This window comes from Thrips palmi, unplaced genomic scaffold (genome assembly GCF_012932325.1).
Source record: "Thrips palmi isolate BJ-2018 unplaced genomic scaffold, TpBJ-2018v1 HiC_scaffold_10, whole genome shotgun sequence".
In the NCBI taxonomy this organism is placed as follows: Eukaryota; Metazoa; Arthropoda; class Insecta; order Thysanoptera; family Thripidae; genus Thrips; species Thrips palmi.
In genome coordinates this window covers 14,332,785-14,345,048 of record NW_023144621.1, presented here as the reverse complement: position 1 = coordinate 14,345,048, position 12,264 = coordinate 14,332,785, and the positions used below count along the sequence as shown (strand labels likewise).

General features: G+C 60.1%; 2 protein-coding genes across 2 annotated transcripts; both read left to right on the top strand.

Moving 5' to 3' along the window:
- Nucleotides 1–3,269: 3,269 nt before the first annotated feature.
- LOC117639054 (nucleolin-like) lies at nt 3,270–5,326 on the top strand (the record flags this gene model as incomplete). Its single annotated transcript, XM_034374411.1, has 2 exons — nt 3,270–3,488; nt 5,024–5,326. Coding segments are annotated over exons 1-2 (522 nt in total), but the record flags the coding sequence as incomplete, so codon positions are not given.
- A 390-nt stretch (nt 5,327–5,716) lies between these two features.
- On the top strand, nt 5,717–7,236 carry LOC117639053. Its single transcript, XM_034374410.1, has 3 exons — nt 5,717–5,818; nt 6,129–6,266; nt 7,018–7,236. Exons 1-3 carry the CDS (start codon nt 5,717–5,719, stop codon nt 7,234–7,236), a joined length of 459 nt encoding a protein of 152 aa, XP_034230301.1.
- The last annotated feature ends 5,028 nt before the right edge of the window (nt 7,237–12,264 follow it).

Here is a 12,264-nt window from a genome sequence, read left to right as displayed (position 1 = left end):
TGTGTTTTTATAGCTGTTGGTTTGATAGTTGGTTGACTAAGGTTCTATTGGTCTAGTCGTCTTTCGCCCCTCCTTTCTTCTCTGTCTCTCTCTTTCTCTCTGTCTCTCTCTCGCTCTCCACCTCTCCCTTCCTCCCTCCCCTTCCCCTCTCTCTTTCTCGCCCGCGCTGGGCCGAACCCGAACAGAGGACCCTACAAAGGACCTCTTATCCCGAATGCGAGTACACAAGTGGCCTGCGCGGCGCGCGGCCAGCCGAACAGTCTTAGTCCCTATCAGTAATGGATCAGAGCCGCTTCCTGATTGGCCCGCCGGGCCGGCCTGGCCCCCACCACTTTGCCTCGACCAACTTGCGCCCACACCGTAACACGTATCTAAATGCTCGTTAACAACAAGCTCCCCTTCCCGCCCCTTTCTGGATCCTCCACTGCGAGTCGCTCGCCGAGGAGGTCGCGATATTGCCAAGGTAGCCCCGCCACACAGTGGGCCAGAAGACCGGTGGAGGCGGCCAAAACTCTAGACGCGTTTTGGGCTCCAGAGAAGCTGAACGGGACTCGAACTGAACGGGTGACCCCACCAGGATTGCTCTCCGAGCGAGGAATCCGTTCGTGAGGTCACACGTTGGGTTCGAGTCCCATTCAGCGACTCTCCAGCTCAAAACGCGTCCGGGATCTCGACCGCCTCCGCCGGTCATCTGGCCCACTGTGCGAGGCTATCGCGAACGGGTGGCCGCCAACAACCACGCACTCCTTTTTATTATTTATTTTTTTACAGTGGGCAACGACTCTTGGCTGACGCTTTGGTTTTGTTGGTGTGTTCCAGGTCCGTGCCGCCGAGTCGAGTTGCCCGATATACAGCGCGCGTTATTGGCGAATGTTTCATCGGAGGTCCGACCTGGGGGCGGCCAGGACGGCCGGGATGTCTCTGGGCCGCTGGCGCTCGAAGGCATGCGCACACCGACGCACAGTGGGCCAGAAGACCGGTGGAGGTGGAAAAATCTCTAGACACGTTTCGAGCTCAAGAGTCGCTAAATGGCACTCGAACTGAACTTGTGACCCCACCAGGATTCCTCGTTCAGATAGCAATCATTGGCGGGGTCACACGCTCGGTTCGAGTCCTGTTTAGCGACTCTATGGAGCTCAGAACGCTTCCGGGATGTTGTCCGCCTCCACCGGTCTTCTGGCCCACTGTGCGACAGGCAAGCACGGCGACACAGCGTCAAGTTTCCAATTGCGTTACTCTCGACCGAGTTTTGTGCCGACAGGGTTTTGGGCTGCCTGCATGCTGCGTACCTAATAAACCGAATTCAATTTTCAATCCCGCGTCTCCCGCTCTCTGTCTCTGTCCCTGCATTCTGCATTCATCTGTGTGGCTCTATTGCCTTAACAACCCCGACGAGCCTTCTCTCTCGCACTCACGGACGGGCTGGGCCGCGCGGGTACGTTGGCAACAGGCAGTGGGCCGATTCCGGGAGTGATGTTCGTCGCTCTGCCTCTCTCTCGCACCCATACGGGGCGCCCCGTGAGTGCGAGAGAGAGCAACAAAAACGACTCTCGGGATCAGTCTGCAGTCCCGGCACGCATGCGAGCTGCCCGGGTTGCCTGTGTGCGAGTGTCCTTCATTTCTTAACTCCCCCGACGTTCATGTCAGGGCTGGGATATCCTCGTATTTTTTCAAGGCCTTTCTTCGTCGAGTATGCTCGAGTATGCTCATCCCTTGCGGGATCCCTTCCGAGGTTTAACCGCTCCATTTTTTATTCCCGCCTCTTTCTCTCTTTTTTTTCGGCTGCGGTACTGGGCTGTGCGGAGTGACCCACCTACCTGTGGGCGAGAGGCCCTCCCCCGCCCCTCGCTTGTTAGCTGGCCCGGTCTCATTAATGTAGCACACATCTCTCTCTCCCTCTCTCCCTCTCTGTCTCTCTGTCTCTCTGTCTCTCTGTCTCTCTCTCTGTCTCTCTCTCTCTCTCTCTCTCTCTCTGTCTGTCTGTCTGTCTGTCTGTCTGTCTGTCTGTCTGTCTGTCTGTCTGTCTGTCTCTCTCGCTCTCTCTCGATGCATCCGGTCAGCAATGGCCGATCTACAGAGCGCTTGGGTACAAAGTCCGATCTACAGAGCGCTCGTCTACAGTGACCGATCTACACGGAACTATTTTGAAAAGACCGATCTGTATTTCAAAGCTTTTTTGCTACCTCTGTCAATCCTAAAGTACGACTTGTAAAATTTCGGAACATTCTGTATTAGAAAATATGATAAGCATACTTCGATATAAAGGTTAAAACAACATTTTGAACGTTGTATTTTAACTTTGACAGAGATGGAAAAATAGCTTTGAAAAACAGATCGGTCTGTTCAAAATGGTTCTATGTAGATCAGTCATTGTAGGCGAGCGCTCTGTAGATCGGACTTTGTACCCAAGGGCTATGTAGATCGGCCATTGCTGACCGGATGCATCGCTCTCTCCTCTTGCAATTATTGCGCGGCGTGCGGTTTGTCCCGGCGGAGCGTCGATACCCCCCGCCCGTTTGTTTGGGCCGTCCGGTGTCTCTGGGGCGCGGGGTATGCGCGCGCACACTAAATCTGCATTAGAAACTTGGCGTCGATGGCTCGACCCGGCCCGGCCGGTCGGACCGCGGCCACAGCTGCTACCCGCAGGATTTCTGATTTCTATTCAGCGTGCCACTGCAAAATGTGAAACAGAGTGAAATAGATATACACTGGCACAGAGTATTGACGCGAGGGGGATTCGTTCGCGAAGCAAACAGGCTGGCTGCGAAACTCTGTGGAGTCGTTCCGTGGGGGTCTCTGCCTCTCTCGCACTCATGGAGCGTGCCGTAAATGTGCGAGAGAGACAGAGCGAGGCAGCGGCGTCCCTTGCTGGCGCGGTGTCGACAGTGTGTCGACGGGCGGCTGGAAGGGGAGTTGTTGTCTCACTCGGCTGGCTTCGTTATTTCTTTTGGAAACATTAAAAAGTGGACTTGAACTTGGGTCTTTTTGGAGGAGGCACGGTGGTTAGCAACAATGCGTGCGGGGTCATACCTTGTAACCGCGGCAACCCAGCGATGGCAAGAAGATAGCGCACTTCGTTCCTGAACTACGTGGTTGCGTCTGCCGGCGGAGCCGCCGCTTTAGCAGGGGCTTTCGGTCTGGGGCAAGCCAAGGGCAAGCCAAGGGCAAGCCGCCTCGAACAGGTACCCATTGTCGCCGTATGAAAAGTGGAGCGAGGCGGGATGAGAAATCGGCAAGCGCTCGACGCAGGGCCCGGTCGGCTGTGGACCATGGCGTCCTCTGACGGCGACGGCGAGAACTCTTCGGAAGACGCGGTGGAGGACCGCGGCCACCGCCGGCTGCACCTGCCGTCCTCGGACGAGGAAGACGACGACCTGCTGCCGGGGCGCTTCGTGTTCTGGTCGGCCGAGCGCAGGCAGCGCAGGGCCTTCAGGGGCAGCCGGCACCGGCGCCTGCCGACCGCCGTCGCGTCCGCCGTCGCGGCCAGCGTGAGTACGGCGGCGGTGCCGAGGCGGTGCGGCGGAGGCAGCCAAAAGTCTTGTCGCGGTTTGAGCTCCAGAGTCGCCAAACAGGACTCGAAACGAACGTGTGACCCCACCAATGGATTCCTCGTTCGGCTAGCAATCCACTGCGATACCCCCCTGCAACAAGCAACTATCTACGCCCACTGTCTCGATAACCGACTATCTACGCGCGCTCTCCCGACAACCGGCTATCTACACGAGCTGTCTGGATAACCGTCTATCTGCTTTCTCCACCTCGCGAGATTGAATGCTTTTATTTATCGAACCAATTAAGTTGCCGTCGCAAAACCTTTACCAAAACTTGTCAAAAGTTTGTCAAAGCAAGATTAAGTATGGTTTAAACGGGTCGCTTTAAGTGTCATGGAGAAAAATACTTCGTTATACGACAACCCTAACCTCGCTACGATGTTGGATAGTCGGTTATCCAGACAGCCCATGTAGATAGCCGGTTGTCGGGAGAGCGCCCGTAGATAGTCGGTTATCGAGACAGTGAGCGTAGATAGCTGCTTGTTGCAGGGGAGTATCGACTGGTGGAGTCACGCGTTCGGTTCTAGTCCCTTTTAGCGACTCTGGAGCTCAAAACACGTTCGGGATTCTGACTGCCTCCACTCGTCTTCTGGCCCACTGTTCGAAGACGCCGTCGAGGACGCCGTCGTGGACCCCCGTGGTGGCCATGTCCCCCTGCCCCTCCAGGACCACGCCGGCAGGCGCCAGACCGCCAACCTGTTGACTGGCCGGGAGCGCGTCGAGCGCGCGCGGTCCCGCTCGCCCATCGTGGCCTACGTCACCGCCATCCGGGGCCACCGCGGCCACGCGCCCGGCGCCCCCATGCAGACCCACATCGCGGCGCGCCCGCTCGCGCTGCCGCCGTACCCCTGGTGGTGCGTCATCGGCGACGTGCTCAGTCGCGGTGCGCGGCCGGCGACGCGCTCTGACTTACGTGTGCACGCAGGCAACTCCTCACGACGCCGACCCTCCCGACGACCGCCAGCTTCGGGCTGAGCGGCGAGGAGGATGACGACATGGCGCAGGACGACGACGGCGACGACGATGAGGACGAGGAGGAGCAGGAGGAGGAAGACGATGACGAGGATGATACGCTGTACAGCTTCCCCGTGGCCGACGGTGCCGCCTTCGCCGACGAGGCGGCGGACGAGGACGAGGCCGCGGAGGACGACGAGGCCAACGAGGAGGACGAGAACGAAGACGAGGAGGACCACGAAGACGAGGACGAGCACGAGGAGGACAACGAGGAGGAGCAGACGGAAAGCCAGCAAGCCGGAGAAGAGCAGGTGATAGAGGAGCAGGTGGAGGAAGAGCTGGTCGAGTACGAAGAGCAAGCGGATGAGGAGGACGAGGAGGAGCAGGACGACGAGGACGGCGAGGAAACGGAGGAGGCCGAGGACGAGGACGGCGAGGACGGCGAGGACACTGGCGCCCCGGCCGGCGAGACTCAGACGACAGAGGAGACGGAGGGCTGGTCCAACGCGTCCACTCAGGGCGACGCCGTGGAGCAGGTCGACGACGACGGGGAGCAGGAGGACGAGGAGGAAGAGGACGAGGAGGAGGACCAGGCCGAGGGCAGCGATAGCGACGCGGTGCAGCAGGCTCCTCCCCTGGAACTGCCCGACTGCACTCCACAGCAGCCAGCACCGCCACCACTCCAACCAGAGCCACCACAGCAGGAGGGCCTGGTGGGCTCGCTGCTGGAGATCCTGGAGTGCCCCGTCTGCTACGAGGCCATGCGACCGCCCATCTGGCAGTGCCCACGCGGCCACCTGGTGTGCAAAGACTGCGAGCCCCGGCTGCGGCGCTGCCCGACCTGCCGGTGCCGCGGCCGCTCCCGCAACTGCACCATGGAGAAGGTGCGCCGGTTTCATTCCGTTTTTAATGAAAATAAAATTGTTAATTTGTCGGGGTGCCTCGCTGCGCTGCGCGTGCTCGGCGTGCTCGGCGTGCCGCAGGTGTGCGAGCAGCTGCGCTACCCGTGCCGGTTCCGGGCGAGGGGCTGCGGCGTGGCGCTGCCGCCGGGCGACATGGACGCGCACGAGCAGGCCGCCTGCGCGCACCGGGACTCGCCGTGCCGCGTGCCGCGCTGCTCGTGGCGCGGCGCCGACTCGCAGCTGCGCACGCACGCGCGCACGGCCCACGGACACCTCAGCAAGCCGGGCCGCGCCTGCACGCCCGTCACCATGCGGGTGCCCGTCAGCGGCACCGCGGGGCAGCGCTTCTGCCGCCTGCTCGACGTCACCAGCCACGTCTTCTTCGTGCACTTCCTCGTCAACACGAGGTCCGCGCTCAACCCACGCCCGCAGTGGGCCAGAAGACCGGGGTGGCGGTCGAAATCCCAGGCGCGTTTTGAGCTCCAGAGTCGCTGAATGGGGCTCGAACCGAACGTTTGACCCCACCAACGGATCCCTCGTTCGGAGAGCCATCCATTGGTGGGGTCACACGTTCAATTCGAGTCCCATTTAGCGATTCTGGAGCTCAAAAGGCGTCCAGAGTTTTGGCCGCCTCCACCGGTCTGCTGGCCCACTGTGCGACTCCCCGCCGCGCCGCCGCGCCACCGCACCCTCACCCCCTCCCCTCGGCAGCACGTCGCAGCTGTCCGGCTGCGTGCAGCTGTTCGGGCCGCCGCTGCAGGCGCGCGACTTCGAGTACCGCATGCGGCTGGACGACGCGGACTGCACGCACCACGGCGACCGCGCGCGCCGCGGCGAGATGATCCACAACCTGTTCCAGGTCTGTGATGCCGAGAGCCGTTTTCGTCTCCGTCTCTTTCGCACCCACACGGGGTGCCCCACGAGTGCGAGAGAGACAGAGCGACGACTCTCGGGATCAGTCTGCAGTTAGAGGTTTGCCGGGCCGCGCTTCGCCACTGTAAAACATCCCCCGCTCTTCCTCGGCGGGCAGCAGCCCGTTGTGGTCCAATTAAGGGATGAGGGAAATCTGAACGCCCCCCCCCCTTCGCCGCTCGGTCGGCCGTCTTCCATACACCTTCTCCCCATCTCCCCTTGAACCCTTCCAATGCCGCCCCTCTCCTCTCCATTCGGCCTGAACAGGACGCCCTTACATCACATGCGAGAGAGAAAAAAAAATCGAAAAGCGCCCCGCGCTCAGGATTCGAACCAGAGCCTTTGAACTTCTGGGGGCCGGGCCGCCCTTACCGTCCTGGCACGGGGGAGCGCAGCGGGCCGGGAGACCGGGGGAGGCGGTCAAAATCCCGGACGCGTTTCGAGCTGCAGAGTCGCTAAGCACGACTCAAACCGGACGTGTGACCCCCACCAATGGATTCCTCGTTCTGAGAGCAAACGGTCAAACGTTCGGTTCGAGACTCATTTAGCGACTCTGGAGCTCAAAACGCGTCTAGAGTTTTGGCCGCCTCCACCGGCCCTCTGGCCCACTGTGGGGTGGCGTCGCGAGGTCCGGGGTTCGAGGTTCGAGAGCGACCGCCAACCGTCCCGACGTTCCTTGCGTTCCTTGCGTTCCGCAGGGCCGGCTGCGGCACGGTGGCGGTGGTGGCGGCGGCGCGGACGCGGCGGCCCGGGTGCTGGGCGTGGACGAGGACCCCGAGCACGTGCTGCGCGGCGCGCGGGCCTGGCGGGTCCACCTCGGCCTCAGCAGGGCGTGGCGCACCTCCACGCGCGCCGCCAAGACCCCCGTGCGCGTCACCGTCACGCCCAGCCTCACGCGCCTCACAGAGCCACCTTGATGCAAATTGCATTCGGACGTGTCCTTTTACACTAGTCGTCGTGTGTGTGTGTGTGTGTTTCTGGGCGCACGTGTCTTTGATTTGCTGGGGCACCTCCGCACTGTACCCTGATTTCGTCTTAATTCTCCTCACCTACATCGCACGATCGGTGCTCGCCTCTGTGTGTGTCTGTGTTTGTGTTGGCGTGCGTGTGTACTAGAGGGTAGGCCTGTGTGGTGTCTCTCTCATTTGCAATGCATATCATCTGCCAGTCTTCCTCCAGTGGCCGATGCAACCCTCCGGCTCCCCTCCCCCCCTCCCCCCTCTCATCACCGATTGAGATGTCGGGAGACTGATGCCGAACGGGCTTCTGTCTCTCTCGCACTCGCCTGAGGCCAACGGGGCGGCCGGTGAGTGCGAGAGAGACAGGGCGCGAAACTCCGCAGTGTAGCCACTTGAAGGCCCGTTAGCAAATACCTTCTCCAGTGTGCCGCTCGCGGCGTTCGCGCGTCGCCTCGGCGGCGACCTCGGCGGCGACCTTGACGGCCGAGCCAACCGAACCCAGCAGACTGATTCCGAGAGTCGTTTTCGTCGCTCTGTCTCTCTCGCTCCCACACGGGGCGCCCCGTGAGTGCGAGGGAGACAGAGCGACGAAAACGACTCTCGGAATCAGTCTGCCGGGTTCCAAGGTTGGCAGCGCCTGTAAGTAGTTGGGCAAACGGTTGGCAGCCTTGCCGGCGAGGCGCGCTTTCATGTTTGTCTTGCCGTGTTGTCGCAACGCGACGGCCGGGCCGGGACGGGACGGGACGGGGCGTCTGGGAGTGCGGCGCGCTTACGCACAGTCTGTTCACCTAAATCATGATACACTCGAGCCGAGCCGAGCCGAGCCGAGTCGGCTGACAAGTGCATTGGGATGCAAATGGCTTACCGCCGCCGGCTGTGCGGGCTGTGCTGCGTTGCGTTGTGCTGGCCCCGCACGCCGTAGCCCCACAGTGTAGGCCCCGGGACGACTCGACAGCCCATTGGTGCCCATTGGGCGCGGCCGGTGCGCGGCCAAGCCAGGCCAAAGCCCGGCCGAGCCCAGCAGCCACACTGCAAAGCGTCGCGTAGCCACACTAATAGGGAAAAATTACCTCGACGCGTCGGTGTGGAAACGATTGCCGTCCTCAGCCTGCCCACTTGGTAATTTACTCTTTATAAGGAGACCAAACATTCCAGGAGTCCAAAAACTGGGGCGGGCCACAAAGGCACACAGTTCCAACGTATGCCATATTTTGAGTGTGGGGAGCTGGCTGAGGTTGGGAACCGCTTATTGCCAACTTGTGTGGCAACTGCTTTTGTGAGAAAATGAGAGCAAAACACGCAAGACTGCTAAACCCTCCCTCCCTGCGGTGTGGTGTCTCAGGGAAAAAATAATGAGTCTGTGGTGGTCCCAACCTCGGCCACGTAGATACCAATTAGAAAATTGACAAGTGGAAAAAGAAAGAGCCGGGATTAAACCCTTTTCCCCTCTCTTGCGGACGGGTCGGGACCCCAACCCAGCTGCCCGCAACCGGAAATCCTTCCCCCTCCCCCTCTCCATCGCGAGCTCTCGCGGTTTCCATAATCCGATACACACTCATTGCGGCGGCTGTTTCTGTTAATGGTGGAAACAATTGAAAAGAACGCAAACAAAGAAAGGGCGCCTTTTAAAAGGCGCCGTGGACTGCTTCCGAGGGTCGCTCTGTCTCTCTCGCTCTCACGGGGGGTCCCGTAGAGGTGCGAGAGAGACAGAGCGACTCTCGGAATCAGTCTGCAGGGGTCTCCGGCCAGCGTCATGTCGGCCGCCACGCCAATGCCTTTTCGAGTCTAATCGAGCGCGAATAGGCCAGCCAGGCCAGCCCTGCCAGAAGTGGGGGGAGGGGGAGGCGGTCGCCCCCCCCCCCCCCTCCTCCTCGCGTCCACAGCCGTCCACAGAGCGGTCCCTATGAATTATGTATCAGCGATAAGGGCCCCGGAGAGACCAACACTCCGTCCGGGGAGTAGCGCGGTACGCCGTGCCGGCAGTGTGCCCCCGGCGCTACACGTGCGCTGCAGCGACGCGAGCTACGCCGCTGACCACTAAGCCGGCCAGCTCGGCAGGGCTTCCAGCAGCTTCCAGCAGCTTCCAGTGGCGACGCAGAGGATGCTGCTGGACCGCAGGACAGCAATCGCCTGTCGCCATGGCGACGCGTGGCCCCGCCCGGGGGCGTTACGTGATTCCCGGACCACAGTGGGCCAGAAGACCGGTGGAGGCGGTCTGAATCCCGGACCTGTTTTGAGCTCCGGAGTCGCTAAATGGGACTCGAACCGAACGTGTGACCCCACCTATGGATTGCTCTCCGAACGAGGAATTCATTGGTATGGTCACCCGTTCGGTTCGAGTTCTGTTTAGTGATTCTGAATCTTAAAACGCGTCTGGAGTTTTGACCGCTTGTGCCGCGCTCCACGTGCGCCCCGTAGACGACCACTGTGCGATGTACTACCACGTGATCCACTGCCCCCCCCCCCTCTCTCTCTCTCTCTCCCTATTTCTTCGGCGTGTTTTCCGGCTCGCTGTCATTTTGTTCTTGGATGCTAATTCCGGCCCCGTCCGTTCGGATGTCAAGTTCATCGCCGAAGCGAAATGACACGAGATTGTATCGGCGACGCGGCAACGGGGGGGAACGGCTGGCCAGCAGTCCTCGCTCTGTCTCTCTCGCACCTCCGCCCCAGGTGTGCGAGAGAGACAGAAAGCGACCCTCGGATTCGGTCCGCCGAGCGGGCAGCGGTCACGGCCCCGCGACGCGAGCATCACCATCAGGATTTACCATCTGTCCCGTTAGCCTGTCCGCTCGCCAGTCTGTCTGCCTGTCTGTCCGTCTGACTGCCGACGTCCCACTCTCCATCTCTTTATCTCTTTCATGTGAGGGCATAAAGTGCAGCAGACTACGAGCAGCGCTTCCACACAGTGTGGTGACGCTAGTGAGGCCGTGAGGGCGCCCAGCACGGCGCCCAGGGACCAAGTGAAAGGGCTTATTACGTCGCGGGGCGGGCAGCGACACGAGATAACCACGTGGCGCAGTGGGCCAGAGGACCGCTGGAGGTGGTCAAAGTCCGGACGCGTTTTGAGTTCCAGAGTGGCTAAATGGGACTCGAACCGAACGTGTGACCCCACCAATGGATTGCTCTCCGAACGAAAAATCCATTGGTGGGGTCACACGTTCACTTCGAGTCCTGTTCAGCGACTCCGGAGCTCAAAACGCGTCTAGAGTTTTGGCCGCCTCTACCGTTCCTCTGTCCACTATGCATCGGCGACCCGGGTTCAAGTACCACTACGGTCCGCGCACTTTTCTTCTCGGCTAGTCCGCACCGGGCTGGAGGAAGCACTGGCGGCATTTGGTTCACCATTACCAATTCCGCATATTCATAAGGCGGGGCTATTTCCCCGTGGGAAGAGACGAGTCTACGAGTCTAGCCGGCGCTAGCGAGGCTGGCTGGGCCTTGGGCGGGGCCGGCGAGCGGGCAACGAGTTTTCAAGTTTACCCCTGACAACGTAGTCTGCGGCATAATGATTCGAATCTTGCACCGTTCGAGCTTTCCTCTATCCTTCTCGGGGATCCTTTCTTTTCCTTAACTTATCTCGAAGGTCTATATCAACGTTATCGTTAGTGTCAGTCATAAATCGTAACTTGTCTTTTTTTTTTTTTTTGTGGTGGCTAGGTGCGTGGGTGTTGTTGGAGGTCGGTGCGGCGAGCCTCGTGGTTTGGCCGGTAAAGGCGGTGGCGGTCGGAAAGCAACTGCACTGGGTACTACTTGCCGCGCGGGCTTTTCAAAGTTTCGTTCCACTGAAGCCACATCCGACCCCTCCCCTCCCCACCAAGCCCCGCCCCGCCTCGCCCCGCCCCGCCCCGCCTCGCCCCGCCCCGCCCCGCCCCGCCCCCCCGCCCACCCCGCCCCGTCCCGCCCCGACTACCTCGATCACGTCGTGACGCTGGAAAGCGGTGAAATATTCACACACTTTCGTGTTAATGGAATGTTTGATAAGGGCAGTTTAGAAAGTTGAATGGATGCTGCTGCATCCCCGCAGGGGCGGCGGACCAAACGACCAAGTAGGGCAGCCATTAAAAAATTAACGTGGGGATTGGGCCGGTGAGGGGAGGGTGCATTCCACTGTAATAGTGCCGGGAGGCGTATAGTTCGTTCACCCACGAGGCCAATTATTTTCTTTCACACGGTGTTTTGGCGTGTTTTAGGAAAGAAATATTTCATGATTTTTTTTCGTTTGCGGTCTGTCCCTACTCAACAAAAAAACAACGGATTTCTTTTTTTCAGGAAGCCTGTAGCCATAGGCATACGTGGTTTCCAGGGAGTTCCTGGAAAATCCAGGAACCGTTTTTCGGTGTAGTACTTAAATTTCTGCAAGGCAACTCCCCCCCCCTCTCTCTCCTCTCCCTCTCTCTCTCTCTCTCTCTCTCTCTCTCTCTCTCTCTCTCTCTCTCTCTCTCTCTCTCTCTCCACTGCACCGTTCCACGGCGAGGCGACGGCGGCGCGAAGGCACTGCTTGTAAACCAAAATGCAAAATGTTGACAAAATGAAGTGATCCTGGCGTCGCCTGATAATGCTAATTACCTCTTGGCTCGGCGCCAGCTGCGTCATTAATACTTCTTACGTTGCCTTCGCACTGGTCGCGGTGGCCGAACCGCGCGCCCCGCACAGTGGGCCAGAAGACCGGTGGAAGCGGCCAAAACTCTTGACGCGCTTTGAGCTCCTGAGTCGCTGAACAGGACTCGAACCGTGCGTGTGACCCCACCAATGGATTCCTCGTTCGGAGAGCAATCCATTGGTGGGGGTCACACGATCGGTTCTAGTCCCATTAAGCGACTCTCTGGAGCTCAACACGCGTCTAGAGTTTCGGCCGCCTGCGCCGCTCCTCTGGCCCACGGTGGCCGCCCCGACCGCGGGGGGCATTAGCGGATTTATTTATGCCCACTGCTAATTTGGCGGTGTGGCTGTAATTCCAGCTGCGATGGCACAGCCTGGCCCAGCCTG

What these genes read in the sequence shown, in the direction of transcription:
- LOC117639053 (XM_034374410.1), top strand. Translation starts at nt 5,717, where the DNA reads ATGCGGGTGCCCGTCAGCGGCACCGCGGGGCAGCGCTTCTGCCGCCTG. An exon ending in TCCTCGTCAACACGAGGTCC is followed by an intron (nt 5,819 to 6,128) that starts GCGCTCAACCCA and finishes AGCACGTCGCAG; the next exon opens with CTGTCCGGCTGCGTGCAGCT. An exon ending in TGATCCACAACCTGTTCCAG is followed by an intron (nt 6,267 to 7,017) that starts GTCTGTGATGCC and finishes TGCGTTCCGCAG; the next exon opens with GGCCGGCTGCGGCACGGTGG.